Source organism: Phytophthora sojae (assembly GCF_000149755.1).
Source record: "Phytophthora sojae unplaced genomic scaffold PHYSOscaffold_2, whole genome shotgun sequence".
NCBI lineage: Eukaryota > Oomycota > Peronosporomycetes > Peronosporales > Peronosporaceae > Phytophthora > Phytophthora sojae.
In genome coordinates, this window is record NW_009258116.1 from 4,135,722 (window position 1) to 4,154,040 (window position 18,319).

Genomic DNA, 18,319 nt, shown 5'->3' on the forward strand with positions numbered 1-18,319 from the left:
GGGGGCCACTACGATCTAAAACGGATGCCTCTTCCTAATCGTCGTAGGTTTTCGCAACCGCTGCTACCTCCACGTTGCCTCCCAAGGGTACCTTGGACGGTTGCAGCTACACGTCGCGTGTAACAGTGGCGATCTACACCAAGCACAACCCGGGCAAGCTGACGTGCTGCTTAAGATGTACGAGTTCAATTAGGAGCTACTGTTCCAGAGGCTGCACCGAAAGTCCAACGCTCTGGCAACTGGGCCGGAGCGTAGATGATTAACCCCTTTCGTGGACAACCGGGACATCTTGTCTCCAATCACGCCCTTCTCAAAACACGGTGCGTTTTGGCCCGATCGTTCGGGGCAGAATCCCCCATTGGGTTTTGTGAGGCGAGGCCGATGAAACCTTTGTCGCCCAGGGGGGTTCGTATAGCGCAGCCCAAGACTGTTCCCCAGGGGTAGACCCAGAGAATCGACTTGAGAGTCAACAGCAAGAAGATAGACCCAGAGATTCGCAGCCGCAAAACTTTAAACCCTGAAAATCACACTCCTTGGTTGGCGTGGGTACCTTGTGTAAACCTGTCGGCTCGTTTGTCTTCGACGGAACGGCACTCCACCGGTTGAAAATGTAGCCTCGAAGAAGTGCGGGAGCGCACGTCTACTTCAGAACGCACCTCCACACCAAAAGGCAAAACCAGAGAATCAGATCCCCTGAAACCCAGAATATCACGAATTCAGGGTCCAGGATTTCAGTCAACTCTGGGACTTGGAACTCAGAAGGCACCTTACCCAAATGCCCTCCTAGCTCGATAAAACCAACAAATACAGAGTATACAAACACTACAACTAGCCGTCACTTATTCTTTTGGACCCTTGGACGGTGGGTCACACACACTAGGCTCACTCGAGTCTGAAATTCAGGGGCCTAGCTCCCCTGAGACTCACACAAACGCGCACCACCTCCAATAAAGGAGGAAAATACAATCACTATCAGTTACCTTCCCTTCACACAAGCAGTCAATACAAATTCCTGGAGGCGACTACCTAGCACCCCAGAATACCCTCTGGAATAATATGAAATGGGCTACCACGAGCACAGCAAGTGACCCAACTAGGATATGGAATATATGGATCACTCCAGGAAGCTCAAGGCCGTCGCTGGTCCCCACCTAACTGGACTTGAGTTTGATGGAGCCCACACAGACGGCTGTCCTTCGCCGTTGATGTGCCCTTAGCGTCCCGCGGTCGTAGTCTCGGGTCCTCCGGATTTCCGTCGGCAGGCTTGGCCGAAGTCACTTGCGCAGTACAGGGTAAAAGGAACTCTGTTTGGTTTTTATCAGCTACTTCTCTCTCTCTCTCTCTCTCTCTCTCTCTCTCTCTCTCTCTCTCTCTCTCTCTCTCTCTCTCTCTCTCTCTCTCTCTCTCTTCGGGCAAATATCTTCTGTTCACTATGCTCGGGATCAAATGTCTTGTCTTGAGTATACCTTGGGTTCAGCGGTCCAAACTTGCGATCGGCTTGCGAATCTATAGTCGCACGGCGTCGAAAGTGCCATTTGTGGGTCCTTAGACTTGGTTTAGTATGGTGCAGGACTCCCTCGCGACTCTTCGAAAGTATCCAGTCTGCGCATCCACAACGGTTCTTCACGGTCACGCATCACTTTGATTGCAGACTGGCTTCGAACTGACTCGAGTCCCTGAAAATCAGGTGACACTCAGGGTCATCTTCTGAAATCCTGGGAATTCTGAGGAATCTTGGGGAGCTGTGGGGATTCTTGGGTGTTGGCTTGGGAAACACTTAAGTTCAGTATAGAGAGTCTGGATTTATGGTCCAAACCCAGAGAATCATCTTTGGAACTCTGGGTCACCTGCACTCAGGGAGGTGAACTCTGGGTCATCGTGCGGCACTCTGGGTTTCCGTGCAGCACTCTGGGTAACAAGTCTGCTACATTGCAGGCCTGCGTGCATCTCCACAAAGCCACACTTTTAGCGGGTTTAGCGGCCTCCTGCGCATGATCACGGTGGTAGTGGGTTGATTCTCAGGGTAATTTGATCCTCTGGGGCACTCTGAGCCACAGCAAGATGAGGCGTACTCTGGGATACATTCTCCAGAGACACTTTGGGCCAGACTTTAGGCACTCATCGTAAGGGAAAGTCCGCGGCTGGACTGAGTGTTCACTGAAATCCTGGGCGTGCACTCCCAGGGCTCACACTTCCAGCCAGTTGGGCCCATCTGCGGTCAGACGCTGGATTCATCCCGAGAAATCATTTCTCTCCCACAGTCGTCATCCATGTCACACGGGTACAGCCGCGCCGTATCCAAGTCATCCACCAATCAGCATCCGATACAAACTCCTAGTCATCAGGTGACGGTACATCGTCGGCAATTTTCTGGGGACCGCCTCGTGTCAACCGCCCCTCCTGGTCCGGGTCCATCGAAGAGGAAATCGCTCCGAACTGGTGAACCATGGCCAGGCCACAAAACCACACAGGTCCATCCACCGTCGACTTCGATACGGCCGTTGCACTCTGTCGACTCCCAGGGTTTCACTCACTTTGGGCGGCACCCTGTCTCCCCAACGGTTGGTCAGGACCTATCTTCAAGGGTCTCCTCTCAAACGCAAAAACTCCAACGGGCAATGCGCGGTCACATCGCCATTTCACAGATCGTCAACATGGCGGAGAGCGCGCCTTCGGACGGCAAGAAAGCGACGGTGCCAGCTCAAGGCACGGCGCCCCCCGGCAGCGCGCCACCTCCGACGCAGCAGCGCACCGGCGACGCCCCTGCGAGCACCGCACCAGCAGGCGACGGCAGCGGCCAGACGGGTAACTCAGCGTCCGGCGACACTTCAACGGGCAGCACCAAGCCGGGCGCGACCAAGCGCGTCTCCTTCTCCAGCGCCACCGGCAAGATATCTTACAGAATCAGGTGACGCATCGTTGAAGTCTTGCTAAAGGTCGCAAGCGTATCAGTAGCCATCCAGCGCATCCGTAGCAATCCAGCGCACTTCTACAGCATCTTTGTATCCGTCACTCGCTCTCCCCCAGCTCCTCAGATTGGAATCTGCTGCTTGCTGGAGAGATGGCAGATCCAAGACCCGACTCGGAGCGTCAAGACGTACAACCACCGTGTTTTTTGTGTGCACAAGCGAACTCTAACTCAAATCTATTTCGTACGTATTTCTGTGTGAGTAGGTGCCGCCACCTGTGAAAACCCACACGTCCAATGGCAAGCGCATTTACAACCAAAATGACGTCAGCCTCGATCAGGTGAAGCTCGATTGTCACGATTACATTGTTATCGCTGCTTTGAACTAATAGCTACGAAAGTAGGCTCTCTCCTTCTATAGTCACAACAAGGAGATCAAGTTTGACTCGCTCTATCCAGTATATCAAGATCCAAAAGGACGCGTAGATTTGTTTGTAGAATAGTATGCGTAAAGTTTTCTCTGCTAATTTTGCGTATTTCCTTTTTCTAGACGTTCGATCCTGTACTTGGGTCAACGGATGACGTGGATGACTTTATTGCTGCCCGCCCAGTCAAGGAGATGTATGATGTCTACAAGAAGGTTTTCGACGACACGGCGACCAAAGAAGATATCCACGAATATGTCTGGATGCTGCGATGGCTCCAAACCTCCATGGAACTGTCCAAGGTAAGACGACATTTTCATTTTTATCGACTACTCTTTCTGACAGGTTTCCTATAATCTTACCTAGATCACTCGCCGTCGGATCCAAAGGCGCCTCAAATTTCTGAGCATCTATCGACGATCATATCGAGCGATTTATTCAAATGGAAGCCGATAACCAGGACGACGCAGACTCGATCGAGATCATCGATTGAAAGGGTACATGCAGGAAAAGGGCTACAATCTGATGCTCTTTTTGAGCATGGCGATGGACGTTATTGACGTGTTAGCCTCTCAGCTCACACCCCAGCTGCAAGAACACAGATGCGAGTGTAGCCAATGCGAGTACTACCGCTCTCCAGAATGGCAGATGGTGGCACCGGAAGGTTTGACACGTGAGGCCTTATCACCGCGTCGATTTCATCAACGCGGGTGCGAAACCTTTTGCCTGATCGAGCACTACTACCCGTATCCATAGCTCCAGTTTCGTACGACACTGCAGAAATATATGCCTGTATGCTAGCGTTTTTTGTGATAAATGTTTCCAAGCTGCACGTCTACTAGTAATAGTACATTGTACTACCTAAGCCTTTGTTCTCATATTACGTACTACTAGTATCTCTTACCGTCAAAGGTAATTAGCAGTGCAAAGTGATCATCAACTCGAATAGATCGGCTCGAACTTCACAAGACCCCCTCGCTTTTACGAAGTGAAAAACGTTGTGATATTTTGTCAATGGTTTGTAGTTTGCCTATGCTGAAAGTCTTTAGGCTTGGGTAGTCTGTACTTCCGTGGTCTCGCTTCACGCATTGAAAGCACCAACCGGTTGATAGGTACTGTATGCCGCTCATCTCAGGCGACGAAGGACATGTGCAGTGCCTGCACCATCTCCCGTAGGAACTACGAGATGGATTGTTCTGGCCACCATGACGCATGGTGAGCTTCTGCTGCAGACGGCGGGCTTGATAACGGTGGGGTCGCCTGGCGTATCTTATACCATGCTGCAGCGGGCAGACCTTCAAGCTTCACATACGCGGTGCAGCAAGCGCGAGACATTCAGGATAGACCGTACCAGGCGGACACTTCACCTGCAGCATGAGAGCAGATCGCACACCGAGCAGCGTGACCTCCGTAATCACGGCGAGGAGCGTAGTGTCGTGCGCACAACGGCCAACACCATTATAACAACTTCAGGCAATGTGGACGTCGGGTCCAGTTGGCAGCTGCAGTGGGCCGTGCGTGAGATTTTCGAGCAGCCTGTAGTCCTCGAGTTCGACAACGGCGAGATTTTATCCCATCGGGGAGCAGACAGCAGAAGTTCTCGGCCGGCGGCTGCGTAGTGACCTTGACCTAGTCCGGTGGGCGGCGTCGACGTTCATTAGCACATCGAGAGGCCTTGCCTCCACGTGTAGGTCGGGTAGCGTGGCGACAACGGGCACGTCGGCTGCGTGGCGACCGCAAGCACGTCGGGCAGCGTGGCGGCCTGGAGCATGACGGACAGTGCGACGTCCTATGCTCAGGGATAAAGTGATGCCATTCACAGCTATGCTGAGTGTAGCTGGTCCGTTCTCTGCTAATTTAATTCCATATGCTACCAGGCGATACCTTTTCCCTACATGTGTAGTTTGCCACACAGCCACAGAATGTCAGAACCAGTAGCTAAGAAACACGGGTTTTGTATTTACACTGTACGCAGCGTGCTCGAGGTGCGCTCTATCTACGGACGAGCTCCGCTCTATTATCCCTGGTGATTTTATATGCTAATCGATATACCATGCCGCCGTGCATGCGTTGTCGCGTTAGTGGCGTTGGCGGACTAGCATTTTATGAAAGCGTAGGTATGTTGCGATCATCGTGAGTTCGCAAGTAGGTATCAGTGCTGCGATTCGGTGGTGTTAGTGTGGCGGTGACGGTGGCTATAGTGAGATTCTACGATGGGGATCAGCGAAGGTCCGCGGTCCCAGCTTGGCGTTGACGGATCGTGATGGCCTCGGTATGGTTTAGCGGCCGTTAGTGCATAAGTAAGTAGACTACCGTAGACGCGTGGTTAGTGTGCGCGGAGACCAATTCATAGGACAAGCTTAGTCGTGCCGACCAATCATAAGTGCGGTTGTGATGTCGTTCAGCAGTGGGTCCAGCGTCAACGCCAAGTGTTCCGACGTCCGCATCTCCTTTGCTCGTGGCAGTGGAGAAACCGGCCCGGCCCTGGAACTTTGTGGCACACCGCTCGTAAACGTCATTCTCTCAAACCTCGCTGGCATGAGCGTGCATTCGTACGCTGACAAGGTATCGCCTGGTGGCATATAGAATTAAATTAGCAGAGAACGGACCAGCTACACTCAGCATAGCTGTGAATGGCATCACTTTATCCCTCAGCATAGGACGTCGCACTGTCTGTCATCCTCCAGGCCGCCACACTACCCGACGTGCTTGCGGTCGCCACGCGGCCGACGTGCCCGTTGTCGCTACGCTACCCGACGTGCCCACTGTCGCCACGCTGACCTTCATGTCCACGGTCGCCACACTGCCCGACGTGCCCGTTGTCGCCACGCTGCTCGACGTATCACGGTCGCCACGCTGCCCGACCTACACGTGGACGCCAGGCCTCCCGATGTGCTAATGAACGTCGACGCCGCCCACCGGACTAGGTCAAGGTCACCACGCAGCCGCCGGCCGAGAACTTCTGCTGTCTGCTCCCCGATGGGATAAAATCTCGCAGTTGTCGAACTTGAGGACTTCAGGCTGTCCAACAACCTCACTGACGTCAACGCTGCCGACGGGAACGTTCTAGCCAGGCTGGCCAAACACGGCGTGATGGATCGCCGAATGGACCTAGAGGCAGACAAGCAGGAAGGCGATATGCTCGAGCTCGGTCTCCTGATGAGGATGGGCACATCTTTGGTCCAGTTTGGTTTTATTTCATTTGAAAGGATAGTGTTGAGAAGATAAAAGTATCAAATAAAAGTTGATCAACAGGACAACCAAGCTATGTTTTCTTGCTATGCAAATCGGTCTGCTTCGTATATATCGACTATACCTCCACTTATTCACCAAGGCAATCAACTTCGAGTAGCGGTGGGTGTGGTGTGTCTACGGACCGAGTCTCACTCTGCGTTGTTGCACTTGTCGGAGTTTGAGCTTTCTTCAACTTGTAGAGCTCTGCCAGCTTTCGAATGTTCCTCTTAGCCGAAAAGAGTTTGTTCGGGACGTAGAACCTATGGAACTTTTCCCAGCATGTGAGATCGGTGTCTGGACACATGAAATCTTTTGCCTCGCCAAGATACACACCTCGACAGAGGCAGACATTGTGATATCCACAATAATCAGTTTTCTCTGTGGCATAGCGATTTTCCCAGCGACAAACGACATAACCACGTCGTTTGCGATTACACCCCTCCAAGGCCTGCATTGATGCAACTGCTACACATTCTTTCGGGGTGTTTTGGGGCTGATTTGGCGCCGGGTTCTTGACGGTCTACACTGATGCCCGGACATTTGATGGAATAGCTCTCCCATCAAAAGCCATTTTGCAATCGCTTTGAGCATCGGCCCAACGGCCTGAAATCAGCTCCGAAGCGGGCTCGATCATGAAGGTTTAATGTGGGTCTCGGTCTTTCGACGCGTTCTGTATGCGTTCACTCTGGCGAAATCGATCAATCCCAGCGCGAGCTTCTTGTGCCATGCCTTGTACGAATGACCGTCAGCAATCGAGAACCGCTCACGAAATTGATCGAAGCGATCTACCCCCTGCATGTGGCGGTTATACTCTTTCACACATGTCGGAGCAGGATAGGTTTGTACTGCTTGCCAACTTGCCGATTCACAGTAGTTCTATCCGACGCGTCAGCATTAGAGACTATTTGCACTAAGCTTCCATCCCACCAGGACGCTGCGACAATGCTATTCTCGCGCGAGACACCTTGACGGTGATTGGTGCGCTTCGCTGTCTTCGGGTCTAAGACCGTGTGCTTCGGAAAGTGACGGCTCGAACTCCTTACAGTGCCTCGTGCGTACAAACCTTGAAGTCGTAAGGCTTGCCGCAGTTGCACAGAAGTGTAATAGTTGTCCATGTTTATTATCCGGTTCGATCCATACAGAGGACGAACGACTTCAAGAACAAGCTGGCGAATCGATGAAACTTTTGCTGCAGCAAATTTTTGCTGTAGCCGCACCGTTTCATGTACATCAGCGACACCATCCAATCTGTCAACCATGTTGCTGCTGCAATGGAACCGAAAGTTCACCGCTATCCACGTCGTCCCGCAGCAGACAGTATATAGGTGGGAATGATATTTTTCCGTGGGCTTCATCGAGTTGAACATGATCACGTGGCGCCCAAACTTGGATCTGGCTGCAATACTACATTCATCCAGCGCGACATCTCTCCCCATTTCGATATGACTTCCGCCGGTTCGCTTTAGTAGATTCAGTAAGGGACATATACGCGCAGCGGGCTTCCTGTTCAATGATGATGGTGCAGCCCGAAAACCAAATATCGTCCGAATGAGCTTGAAATGTCGTAAAGACATTATCCGCTCCAGTCCAGAGGAATACAGGTTGCCACTTCTGGTTGCACACCCCAGTAATTTGAATATTCGCCTTTGTCAATGATCGCCATGTAGAACAGTATTCCCAGAAATGCCATGAGCTCTTTTAGCGTCACCGGTTGAGTGAGATGGATTCCCTTCACAGCTGCATGCGCGTTTGTTTCATTCAATATTCGATTCCAGAAGTACACAGGCGCGTAAGCAAAAAAACTGGACGACGCAGAATGCGTGAACAGATAAACAGAATCGGGCTTCACCCGGGTCGCGGTTGAGCCATCGATATGCTTGTACAGATCTGTGGGTGTGTTCATTTCAACTCTTGGGTCAAAACGCATGTTTTTCACTGCCTCCACCTCCGATAGGCACGTAGGCAGAGGTTGGTATGGGTCAAAATGAAGAGATCCCGGTGCAGCCTCCTGGAGATCTTCAAGAACCGCATCGATGGGGATATCGTCACCTGCTGGATCAGTCGTAAGCTCAGTCCAACTTGGCTTTGAGGCAGTTCGTACGAGTAGTCTGTAGTTTTCAATACCCCCCTGTCGCGATCTCGACACTGGCGGAGAACATGCTATCCAGCCACCTCACTTCGTAAACCAGAGCTTGCTTCCCTTTCCTGATTTGTCGACAGACACGCCCAATCACATAAGCAGTTCCAACTTGTCGAAACATCGGAGCTAGTTTTTTTCCATCAACCACATCTCCTGTGAGGGTGTGAATGCTACCAAGCTATTCACGTACAACTCGGAGCTATCTACTGCCGAGGACAGGTCGATGGGCCCATCTTCAACAGAATTCGTGCCGTCATCTTCATCAGTATCTATCACGCTGCCACTTGCACGGTCGACGCTAGACTTTGGCCACGCCCGCTGTCAGCCCCACGACCACGGCCAGCTCCACTTCCACGCTCAGTACCCTGTCCAAGGCCAGCTCCACGTCCACGATAAGCTCCACTCTCACGGTCATCTCCACTATCACGCCCACCCCCACGCCTAAGCTCACGCCCAGCTCCACGCCCACGTCCAGATCCGCGTCCACGTCCAGATTCGCGTCCAGGGGAAGTTCCTCGTCCGCGCCCATACCCGTGGACAGGAGGGGCTTCACGTCCGTGTCCAACATCACAACAACGTTCAGCTTGGCGCTCGCAATAACCACTGGACCCAGCGCTACCAACCGATCCACCTTCCGAAGTAGTAGCTGCTGTCGACTGAGTAGTAGGATTCCTTCTCTACAAACATCAGCGGAGACTGCCGTAGAGGGGTCGACCGCAACGTCATATGCATAGGGCGTTGCATATACAGCGGCATCGACGCGGGGCACATCATTTCCTGTATTATCACTAAGTCGACCTTGCACGCTTGGCACCAACTCTGCCGCCGAACCAACGTCCAAATCGAATGCAAGCTTCAACTCAACTGCACATACCCCTCGTTCATTGTCACTAATACCAGCTGGAACAGATTCACTTGGACACCTTGACTGATATCGTTGAACAGTGCTCTTATCGCCGCGTAGTATGGTCTGGTCGGCTCCCCATATTTGCCCAGCATCGTCAATTGCACGTCCACGCAAGCCAGAGACGATATCGTTGTCCCCTGTAGTCCTCGCAACGCTGCCGCCTAACGCTTCCACCGCACCCGCTGTTGGAGCCACAGATTGCACGGTATCACCGTCGCTGATCACAAGTTGGGTACCGCTCATTTGCTTGTTATATCGCACGAGGGCTTCTTCGCCCACAAAAAAGTCTTCGCCTTCTTGATCTTTCATACTACATCCAGGTCGAATGTAGCGATATTCCGTCGCTCAGCCTCCTCGCAGTGGGTGCCTGCCAAAAGGGTCATAAGGGCCTTACATAGTTACCGCAGATATGCGGGTGGATATGTCGGCATATACCCTAGTTGCACCCGCCACAACATGCTTATCGACAACAACTCCGCCCGATTACACATGCCCAAGTACCACCTCTATTCGCCCTACAGCGTCACTTTGCTCCGGATATTCCTATGGCTAGATCTTTCTGCAGTTCATCTCAGCATGCTCATTTACGATTCAGCGCTCTTCTGCCCACGCTGCCGTGGTGATGGAGCTCCAGAATGACACGTGCGACGCTCTGTGTGTGCTGTGCGAGGTCTACGTGAGCTACAACAAGGACCTGGGCGAGGTTCGACGCGCGATTCACAAGCGGCTGGTGGAAGAAGATATGTGACAGCCTGCCATTGACAGGCGATCTTCACGAGAATGATGGTCGACATATTCAAGCATTTCTGCTGCATTTACTCCGGGTCGTTATGACCCTTTTGGCAGGCACCCAGTGGCGGAGGCTTCGATGTCCATCCACTCCGGCGAAGGATACGCCACAGCTCCTTGAAATACACGCTATCATCTGTGTTCCACTATGTCAGAACCTGGATAACATATATAAGAACATGAACACCTTTACTAACCATTGCGGGCGCTCGCTGTAGTGGTAGCCGACGATCGTAGATCCCGCCGCGAGCGCTTTGCAGCGGGCTGGCGTCCTTCCGCATCCGAATCTCGCTTTTCTCGGCGGCGCTGCATGTTCCCGCGGGGGAAGTCCCGCCCCCTGATTCGAATGAACTCTGCTCAGATTGATACAACTGAGCACGGCACGTGGTTTTGGGCTCACGGTGCCACGCCACCCCCCGTAAGATATCGGGAAGATACGCTCATCACCACAGCCGCTGGTTCCACCGCTGCGCCCTTTCGTTTCCTGTAGCAGCCAATTTCTGGATAATTTCGACCAATAGGGCGCACGGCTAGTAGTACCATGATCAAGTGGTTCGGGGCAAAAGGCCCTATTCCACTCGACACACTGTCCAACGGTCGGAATGGCTACACAGTCGTTCGGGGCAGCAAGCCCCAATTCAGATTTTAATACCTTGCTTTGTATAGTATACAAACTGATGTGTCCACGAAAGGGTTACCCCCCCCCCCCGCACTCGCGAGGTTTTTCGGTCCCTGGCTTTGATCAATATACACCATGTTAAAGCTGTATACTACATGTTAAAAGTATGCGTATTTGATCTAACTATTACCTTCCGTAAGTACGACACATTTCTATAACCTGCGGGAAACTGGTTGACACAGACAGACGCACATGTTGTCTATGACGCCCTCGGATGGGTAGCTAAATTTCAACAGGGTGGATATACTACAACTTGCAGTGTCCTTTTTATTGATGGTGAACAAAAATCTAACACAAGGGCGGGTTTATGCTCGAAGTATCCTATGATTGCATCCCAACGTACCAGGCTATGCATGCCTTAAAAACGAAAAACCTGCTGTACTTGGCTAGCAATCAAGTGACACGTCTTCCCAACCGCGGGCTAATGGCGTCTTAGCATTATTGTAGCGCATGTCCTGCTCGGTTTTATTGGATTGGGCCACCTCACCAGGCTGCATTCTTTCTGAGGGGTGCATATTAGTACTTACATGCGCAATATAACCCTTACATAGCAAAATATAGTGTCTACGGTGTTCATTCTTTGCAGCTTACCTCTTCTTTTACATACCCTGGTATATCGGACGAGATTCATCTTGCATTTCGAGCCACTATGCACAATCATGTATCATATCCTGTCTAATCTGATTGGAGTACCCAGGGCATAGTAGGGGTAGCACTGTCTCATACGCATGATGGGGAGAGCGGTTCCTGTTAGTAATCTGTAAGCAATCAAATATTCAGTCTAATCCACCATTCTCTGCCATTACTACTCGTTCTTTGTGCATATTTTCACCTACACCTGTGCATTTCACGTAGAAAAAGACATGCTGTTCTTTTTCATAACATGTAGTCATATACAACGTATGAGTGCGGGGGGGGGGGGGGGGGGGTTAATGGGGTCGTATACTGATCGGGTCGGTACGTTAGGTCGGGTGCTAATCCCGGCCAAACCTACCGACCCGATCAAAAGTAGTGTTCGAGAAATATCAACGAGTTTAATATGCAAGTATCTGGTTGAAATGCAGTTTGTGCGTTCTGTTACCAGGCAAGTGGTTCTCCACATCCTACAATAACGGCGTTGTCAGCTGGGCTGACTCAGTGGCGTTTCTGGCCGCGGATTCGTGGTAGTCTTCCAGGTACTCGAACGAGAAGTCGGGCATGAAGTCATTGTCTTCAGTCCCTTCTTCTTCCTCGTCATCGCTACCGTCGCTGTCTACCTCTCTCTCCATTTCTTCAAGCGAAGGAGCTTCATCTTCACTCTCCAAATCTGAGAGTCCTTCGACACTTCTCAGATCAAGTGACAGTGGCAGGTCAAACGCGTCCGTCGCGATTCGCTCTTCATCTGGATCATTGATCTGCTTACGCTTCTTCTTACCTTTACCGCGCTTCTTGCCTGTGCGCGCGTTTGCAGTTTTCTTCGTGCCTGCTTTCCTCCGCCCAGTTGTAATGTCAGCTAACTTTGCGACTTAGTCCTGCGAAATCCGCCGAATGGTAGACACGAACGTGACGATGTTGGGGTGGTCTGTGAACGCCTTGTTGAGTTCCCTGTGGAAACGTTCCAGAGGGTTGTTAGTCCGCGCCACCAACTCGTGTTGCACACCATGTACATTCCACTCCTCGATGTTGTAGCGCTCAAGCCACGTCGCCCTGAAGTGCCCCCAAAATGCTTTCCATTTGGGGTGCGAGTACCAAATGCCCTTCGCGTCACAAGGCATCCGAATTTCCCGCATGACCCATTTGATGCCCTTGTCAGGTACTAGCTCAGGCTCGATGACCGTGAGCATGTCGAGGACGCCTTTGGCCATTGCGACCTTGATTTCGTCCTCCGGAATATGAAGTTTCTTTTGCATTCTACGACGCACCGCTTGTTTCCACTGAAACAGGCAGCCAACGATCAATGCGTTGTTAAACTGCTTTAGGGATGCCTCGATCAATGGCTGCTCAAAGTCGCACACAATTTTACTCGGTGCAAGTTTTTTAGAGGTGTTTCGGAAAACCAGCTCGAGAATGTCGAAATACATATCCCTCTGTTTGCCGGTGAATAGACGGGTACGTACAGCTCGCTGGCGCGGTCGTGCACCATCACGATAATGCCATGCTTGAAGCCCCTTGGAACCGAGCGAAAGGTACCATCGATGAACATGGACACATTGTGATACATCAGAAGCTGACGAAGCTCTGGGCGAACCCAACCTATGATTCGTTGAGGCTTCGCGATCGGGTCCTTGCTGGGGTGAGGCTGGTGACACTGGAAGAAGCTTAGCGGCTTGCCCTCCGCCATAGAGAAAGGTGGAACTTCGACCAGGCCTAGCAGGTGCGACCCGTAGTGCTTGCGTCGAACGCGATAGAGTCGACTGGATACTTGCTCGTCCGTCAACCCATTCCGGATAAAGCCATCCTCAGGGCCGTTCTTAACCACGCCATGCCATGCAATGGCACACATGTGAGCGATTTAATTGGTCCCTCGTTCTTAGGGGTAGGGTAGAAGTGTCATGGGTGGCAAAAGCAAAGTGCCATTCGACCTGCATCTGCAACGGTGCCAAACTCCAAAAGTCACGTTGCCCAACACCAAAAGCTGCCAGCATCATGGAATCCCGCTTCATTGCTCTCGTTGTACTGCTTCGTCTGGTCACCATCGTGGTGGCGCTCCCCGTTGGAATGCGCCGGAGGTGCCGTCTACGCACGCGTCTCGACTGGTAATCTCATTCGCAGCTCTTGTCGGACGAAGACCAGTTCAAGAAGTACTACAAAATGTCGTATGCATCCTTCATGGCGCTCGCTACAAAGCTAGAGCCCTACCTCCCTGTCGATGAGAAGCAATCGCGAAACCGGACTGGAATCGAGCCGATCACGCACATAAATAAGCTTCAAATGTGCCTGCGTTGGCTTAGTGGTGGATCCTATCATGATATTTGCTCAAACAGTGGTGTGAGTGTTGGAGCATTTTATGCTGCTATACACGATGTCGTGGACGCGATCATTGCTCATCCGGATCTGCAGCTACGGTTCCCTACTACTATAGCAGCCCAACGCCATGCTGCCAAGTCTTTGAGCAACTTAGCAGCTCTCGCGTGATGAAAGGGTGTATTGGTGCGGTGGATGGTTAGCTTTGTCGAATTCGAGTTCCGTGGAGGAAGGAAGTTGCGCGGGTTCGGTCATTTTCTCCGGTCACTACCAACGGTATGGAGTTAACGTACAGACGTGCTGTTATCACCTTAGTCGATTTACTGCTGCAACGTGCTCAAGTGCTGGGGGCACCGGGGATGCTGTTGCTTTTTTGAAGTGGAGACTTTCGTCTGTGGTGAGCAACCTTCCTAATGGTTTGTACGTCGTTGGTGATAACACACACACCAACTCGAACCACCTTTTGACTCCTTTTCCCCGCCTAAAAATCTCAACGTCTGCCCGCGATAGCTACAACATCCATCTGAGTCAAGTCCGTATTCGAATTGAAATGGAATTCGGGCTCCTGGTCTGCAAGTGGCGAGTGTTTAAGGCGCCGCTCGAGATCGCGTTCAAACGTGTGCCTCGTACAATCTTGGCTGCGTGTATACTGCACAACCGGTGCATCAATCGTCGCATAATTGAGGCTGGCGGCTATTGTGTGGAAGAAGATGAAGATCTACTGGATGTAATTGAAGATAGCCGCTTTGAGCGAGATCCTCCTGCAGATTTTACCGTGGAGCCCCAGGACTCGTCGCGATATCGACATCTGTATGACTCGTCGGATTTAGCTACTGATACGGACAGCTACAACAATTCGGAATGGGTCCGCGATGCTCTCGTCGGATTGATTGAGAAAAACTCGATCATGCGCCCATCGCGTAATCAAGCTCGACGAGCAAGGGAGCAGGAGGAAAACCAGTAACAATCAATGCCATTTCCATTCATTCTCATTCACTTTCCCTAACTATGAAGCGTACGAAGTTCACCAAAAAGGAAATAAAAGCAGGAGGTACCACAGCAACGGTGGTGCAAAAATAATAGTCGAAGTGCGTCGTAGGGTCTCACATCAGCAACGTAACCATGTGGTCCCAATAGAGCATCCAGTTGATCTTCATAGTACTGCAAGCGCTGCTGGTACTTGCGAAGACTCACAGGTAGCGTCGGATCCGTAGTTCCAGATAGTGCATCCTTGCGTTGACGCTCCTTCACCTGCTTATTGACCTGCTCAATAAGCTGATGCATCTTGCCGATGCGATCAATCAGCTGGTTCTCGTCTCGGTTCTCTGCTTCCATTGACCTTGTTGGACCGGAAGCGACAGCGACCGGGGTCCCACCAAACATGTCTGCTATACGATTCACCGTCCTTACCACCTGGTCTTGCTTCTTCGCCGACTTGTTCGCTGGAACATCGGAATGAGAGCCAGGAAGATTCATCAAGTCAATTGCATCTTCTGGACGCATACCACCTTTGACAAAAGCCGCCAGTTCTGGTTTGACTTGAGTGCATATACAAATACGCAGCGTCCAAGTTTCCGTCACAAAACTCGTAGAATCCCTCCGAATTTTGGCCGGATACGTAGAACTTAGCATTCGCCTTCACAAAGCTGCTGTTTCCTTTTTTTCACATGTCGTACAGTCTGGCGTCGTCATGCTGTACAATATAGGAGGGGTTGATACCGCTGAAGCGGGGGTTAGAAGCAGCGGCCTCGAAGAGATTGTTGTAGACCCTCTTGTTCGTACGGTGCTCGACGCCAACTTCCTTCCAGAACACAGTCTTGGAATTCACAGCACCGGCCTCAATCTGGTCACGGGTTAATGCGTCGTCTGAATGCGCCAACCGTTCAGCGAGCCGATCCGAGAAGAGAACATTCGATAGTCGGATGAAGCAGTGCTTAGTTTTGCGCATGCTGGGGTCCAATAGGTTTTCGCTGTCAATGCTAGCCTGAACAGCGCGTTTGTCGCATCATAGGAGCGTAGAGGACGAATTTGATCCTGCTTGGTCGTCGCACGGGCCAGGCGAAGCTTGCGCTCGGTGCATTCCTTCCGCAACTGCGCAACGGTCCACGAATCATGGTCATTACAAGTCGGCGGGGCAACTTTACCGGGATTCTTGACTGTCCAATTGAATACGCGCTCGACCAAAGCTACGTTCTCGGTCGTACCATTAGTAGTCGATGGTTCAACCGTTATGGGAGGCACTGATTCGTTGTCCGATGCTGAGCTGAGCACGTCATCTATTCGGTCGAGTAGCTCAGCATTAGAACGAGCAACACGTGACTCAGTCCTAGCTGAAAGCGGCTGATTATCGGTCGTACAGGTCCATCCTGGAGTCTGCACGGGCATCGTTGGTAGGGGTGCTCTCAACTCCGTCACGAACGAATCAGGAAGCTGCATGACGTCCTCACCAACTGTTGGCGGCTGTAGAGGTCTTGTAGGAGCTATCTCGCGCGGGTTACGCCGGCCTGGGGGCGCCTGCGAGGCGCTTAGCCCAGCGTGGTCAAACGCTGGGTGCTCTGCTGTGGGAAGTTTCCGGCAGAGCGCAGCGATGACGGAAGCGCGCTTTTCGGGTTCGATCGGAGTGAAGCGCATGTGCATGTTCGAGTCCAAGGGCAACTTCAACGTAGACGTCAGGGGGTTTCCCGACAAGAGTCTCAAGATGCTGAACGACAAGAAACCCCCGAGGCGGTTGAGTCCGCGACGTCGCAAGCGGCCTCGTCGACGCAGTCAGTTTTGTCCTCTTCATCCCACAGCCGGTCGCTGGTAACCAACCGTGGGTGCAAAGTTCTGAAGCGGTAGTTGTCGGCGAAGTCTTGTAGGTAGAGCTGCTCATTTAGACTTTTACTCCGTCAGCGCGAAGGGCTACGGGCGACAAGTTCAAGTGCGCGCAGGCCTCGAACACCTCAGGCAGCGCGTAGCTAATTTTCACCCACCACACCCTGGGGCAGCCTTCTCGAGCTTTGATACGCAAGCCACTCGAAGGCAAGCCTCATTTAACGAAGAATGAGCAGCTCTGGTTTTTCCCCCCATGCCTTCTTGAAGAGAGAGAGAGAGGAAATAGCAATGTCAAGCGTGCCAGTTGAAGTCGTCACTGCACTTGATGCGCTGTGCACCGTCGTGTCGGCTATCAGAAGCCCTTCGGCACCCTGGCTTGATGGCGCAGGTGCCTCAATGATCTTGTTTTGTCTTCGTGTGCTCGTTGTCGCGCTTGGAGCCGCGCTTGGTGGCCTGTGGGGGCGCTCAGCGGTGCTAGGAGTCTCGCCAGCGACTTCGGTAGATGCAGAGAGAGCTGATGTCCTTGCTAGTCCGGCGTTAGCGCGCTTGCGCGCACTCGTTGTCGCGCCCGAGGAGGTGCCCCGCGCGCGCTTGCCGTTCTGCTTCGCCATCTCTGCAAGCTTTCCCTTTTGAGCAAAATTGTATTTTGTTGTTTTTAACCGAAATATTAGGATATGACCCAAAATGGCACATTTCGTTTCTAACCACTTTGTGCCATCGTGCCATCCAGCCAAGACGAAGTGCCATTGCATGGCACGCCATGGCAGTGGTTAAGAACGACCCTCAGGGTGGCTTGCCAAATTTCATACACAGGCATAGGATGCACAGTGTGTCGACCATTTCCTGCACCTCCTTCGTCACGTCAATAGTGTCCGTTGCCGATACAGGATCTTGCGGATGAACGCATGTGAGTTCCCCCGTCACTTTACACCCACCGGCGGCGTACACGTGAAGAAGCGCTTTGTACGGCGGCTCGATGCTTCTATACACGCTGCACCGGAACTTCATCTTCACCATCGAGGTCCAGCCCTTGGTGTACTGGAAGCCGTTGTGGTAGACACACGTGTCACCCTTGCGACCTTGAGCCTTGCGCGACGACCGTGTGTTCGATGCTGCCGGCCGAGGCATGTTACCGTCTAGCCCGCCGCTTGACTGTCGCGTCATGACGAACTTTTTGATGCTTCAGAGGTTAAGGAGAAGGAGGATGACCGCGAGTAGCTCTTAGTTGGCAGTTGAGTTGTGAGGAACCTGTAGCTGCTTCGCCATGCAACCTGACCAAGAACACCCCACGACCTACCTAACAACAACAACACGTCCTTGACGGACAGCAAGTCCTTCCACTACGACGTGTCCACCAAGTGGCGATAGGGCCGACAATGTTCTTGATGGTTGTAATCCATAAATGCAGAGGAGTAAATTTGTGTGGGGCCCTATGACAATAGATGCAAAGCACCACAAAAGGCTCTGACATCGCTAGGAA

At 52.1% G+C, this 18,319-nt stretch overlaps 6 protein-coding genes across 6 annotated transcripts; 3 read left to right on the forward strand and 3 right to left on the reverse strand.

Moving 5' to 3' along the window:
* Positions 1 to 3,479: 3,479 nt before the first annotated feature.
* On the forward strand, positions 3,480 to 3,638 carry PHYSODRAFT_375495 (hypothetical protein; the record flags this gene model as incomplete). Its single annotated transcript, XM_009521053.1, has 1 exon — positions 3,480 to 3,638. A coding segment is annotated over one exon (159 nt), but the record flags the coding sequence as incomplete, so codon positions are not given.
* Positions 3,639 to 3,816: 178 nt separating this feature from the next.
* Positions 3,817 to 4,089, forward strand: PHYSODRAFT_482387 (hypothetical protein; the record flags this gene model as incomplete). The annotated part of the gene is made up of 1 exon (XM_009521054.1): positions 3,817 to 4,089. A coding segment is annotated over one exon (273 nt), but the record flags the coding sequence as incomplete, so codon positions are not given.
* Positions 4,090 to 4,538: 449 nt separating this feature from the next.
* On the forward strand, positions 4,539 to 4,952 carry PHYSODRAFT_325215 (hypothetical protein; the record flags this gene model as incomplete). Its single annotated transcript, XM_009521055.1, has 1 exon — positions 4,539 to 4,952. One exon carries the CDS (start codon positions 4,539 to 4,541, stop codon positions 4,950 to 4,952), a length of 414 nt encoding a protein of 137 aa, XP_009519350.1.
* Positions 4,953 to 9,005: 4,053 nt separating this feature from the next.
* PHYSODRAFT_250326 (hypothetical protein) lies at positions 9,006 to 9,592 on the reverse strand (the record flags this gene model as incomplete). Its single annotated transcript, XM_009521056.1, has 2 exons — positions 9,006 to 9,363; positions 9,582 to 9,592. The coding sequence occupies 2 exons, from the start codon at positions 9,590 to 9,592 to the stop codon at positions 9,006 to 9,008; spliced, it is 369 nt and encodes a 122-aa protein (XP_009519351.1).
* Positions 9,593 to 9,872: 280 nt separating this feature from the next.
* PHYSODRAFT_381607 (hypothetical protein) lies at positions 9,873 to 10,525 on the reverse strand (the record flags this gene model as incomplete). The annotated part of the gene is made up of 2 exons (XM_009521057.1): positions 9,873 to 9,958; positions 10,450 to 10,525. Coding segments are annotated over 2 exons (162 nt in total), but the record flags the coding sequence as incomplete, so codon positions are not given.
* A 2,062-nt stretch (positions 10,526 to 12,587) lies between these two features.
* On the reverse strand, positions 12,588 to 17,967 carry PHYSODRAFT_485674 (hypothetical protein; the record flags this gene model as incomplete). The annotated part of the gene is made up of 4 exons (XM_009521058.1): positions 12,588 to 13,121; positions 13,169 to 13,531; positions 16,050 to 16,089; positions 17,651 to 17,967. 4 exons carry the CDS (start codon positions 17,965 to 17,967, stop codon positions 12,588 to 12,590), a joined length of 1,254 nt encoding a protein of 417 aa, XP_009519353.1.
* Positions 17,968 to 18,319: the final 352 nt, after the last annotated feature.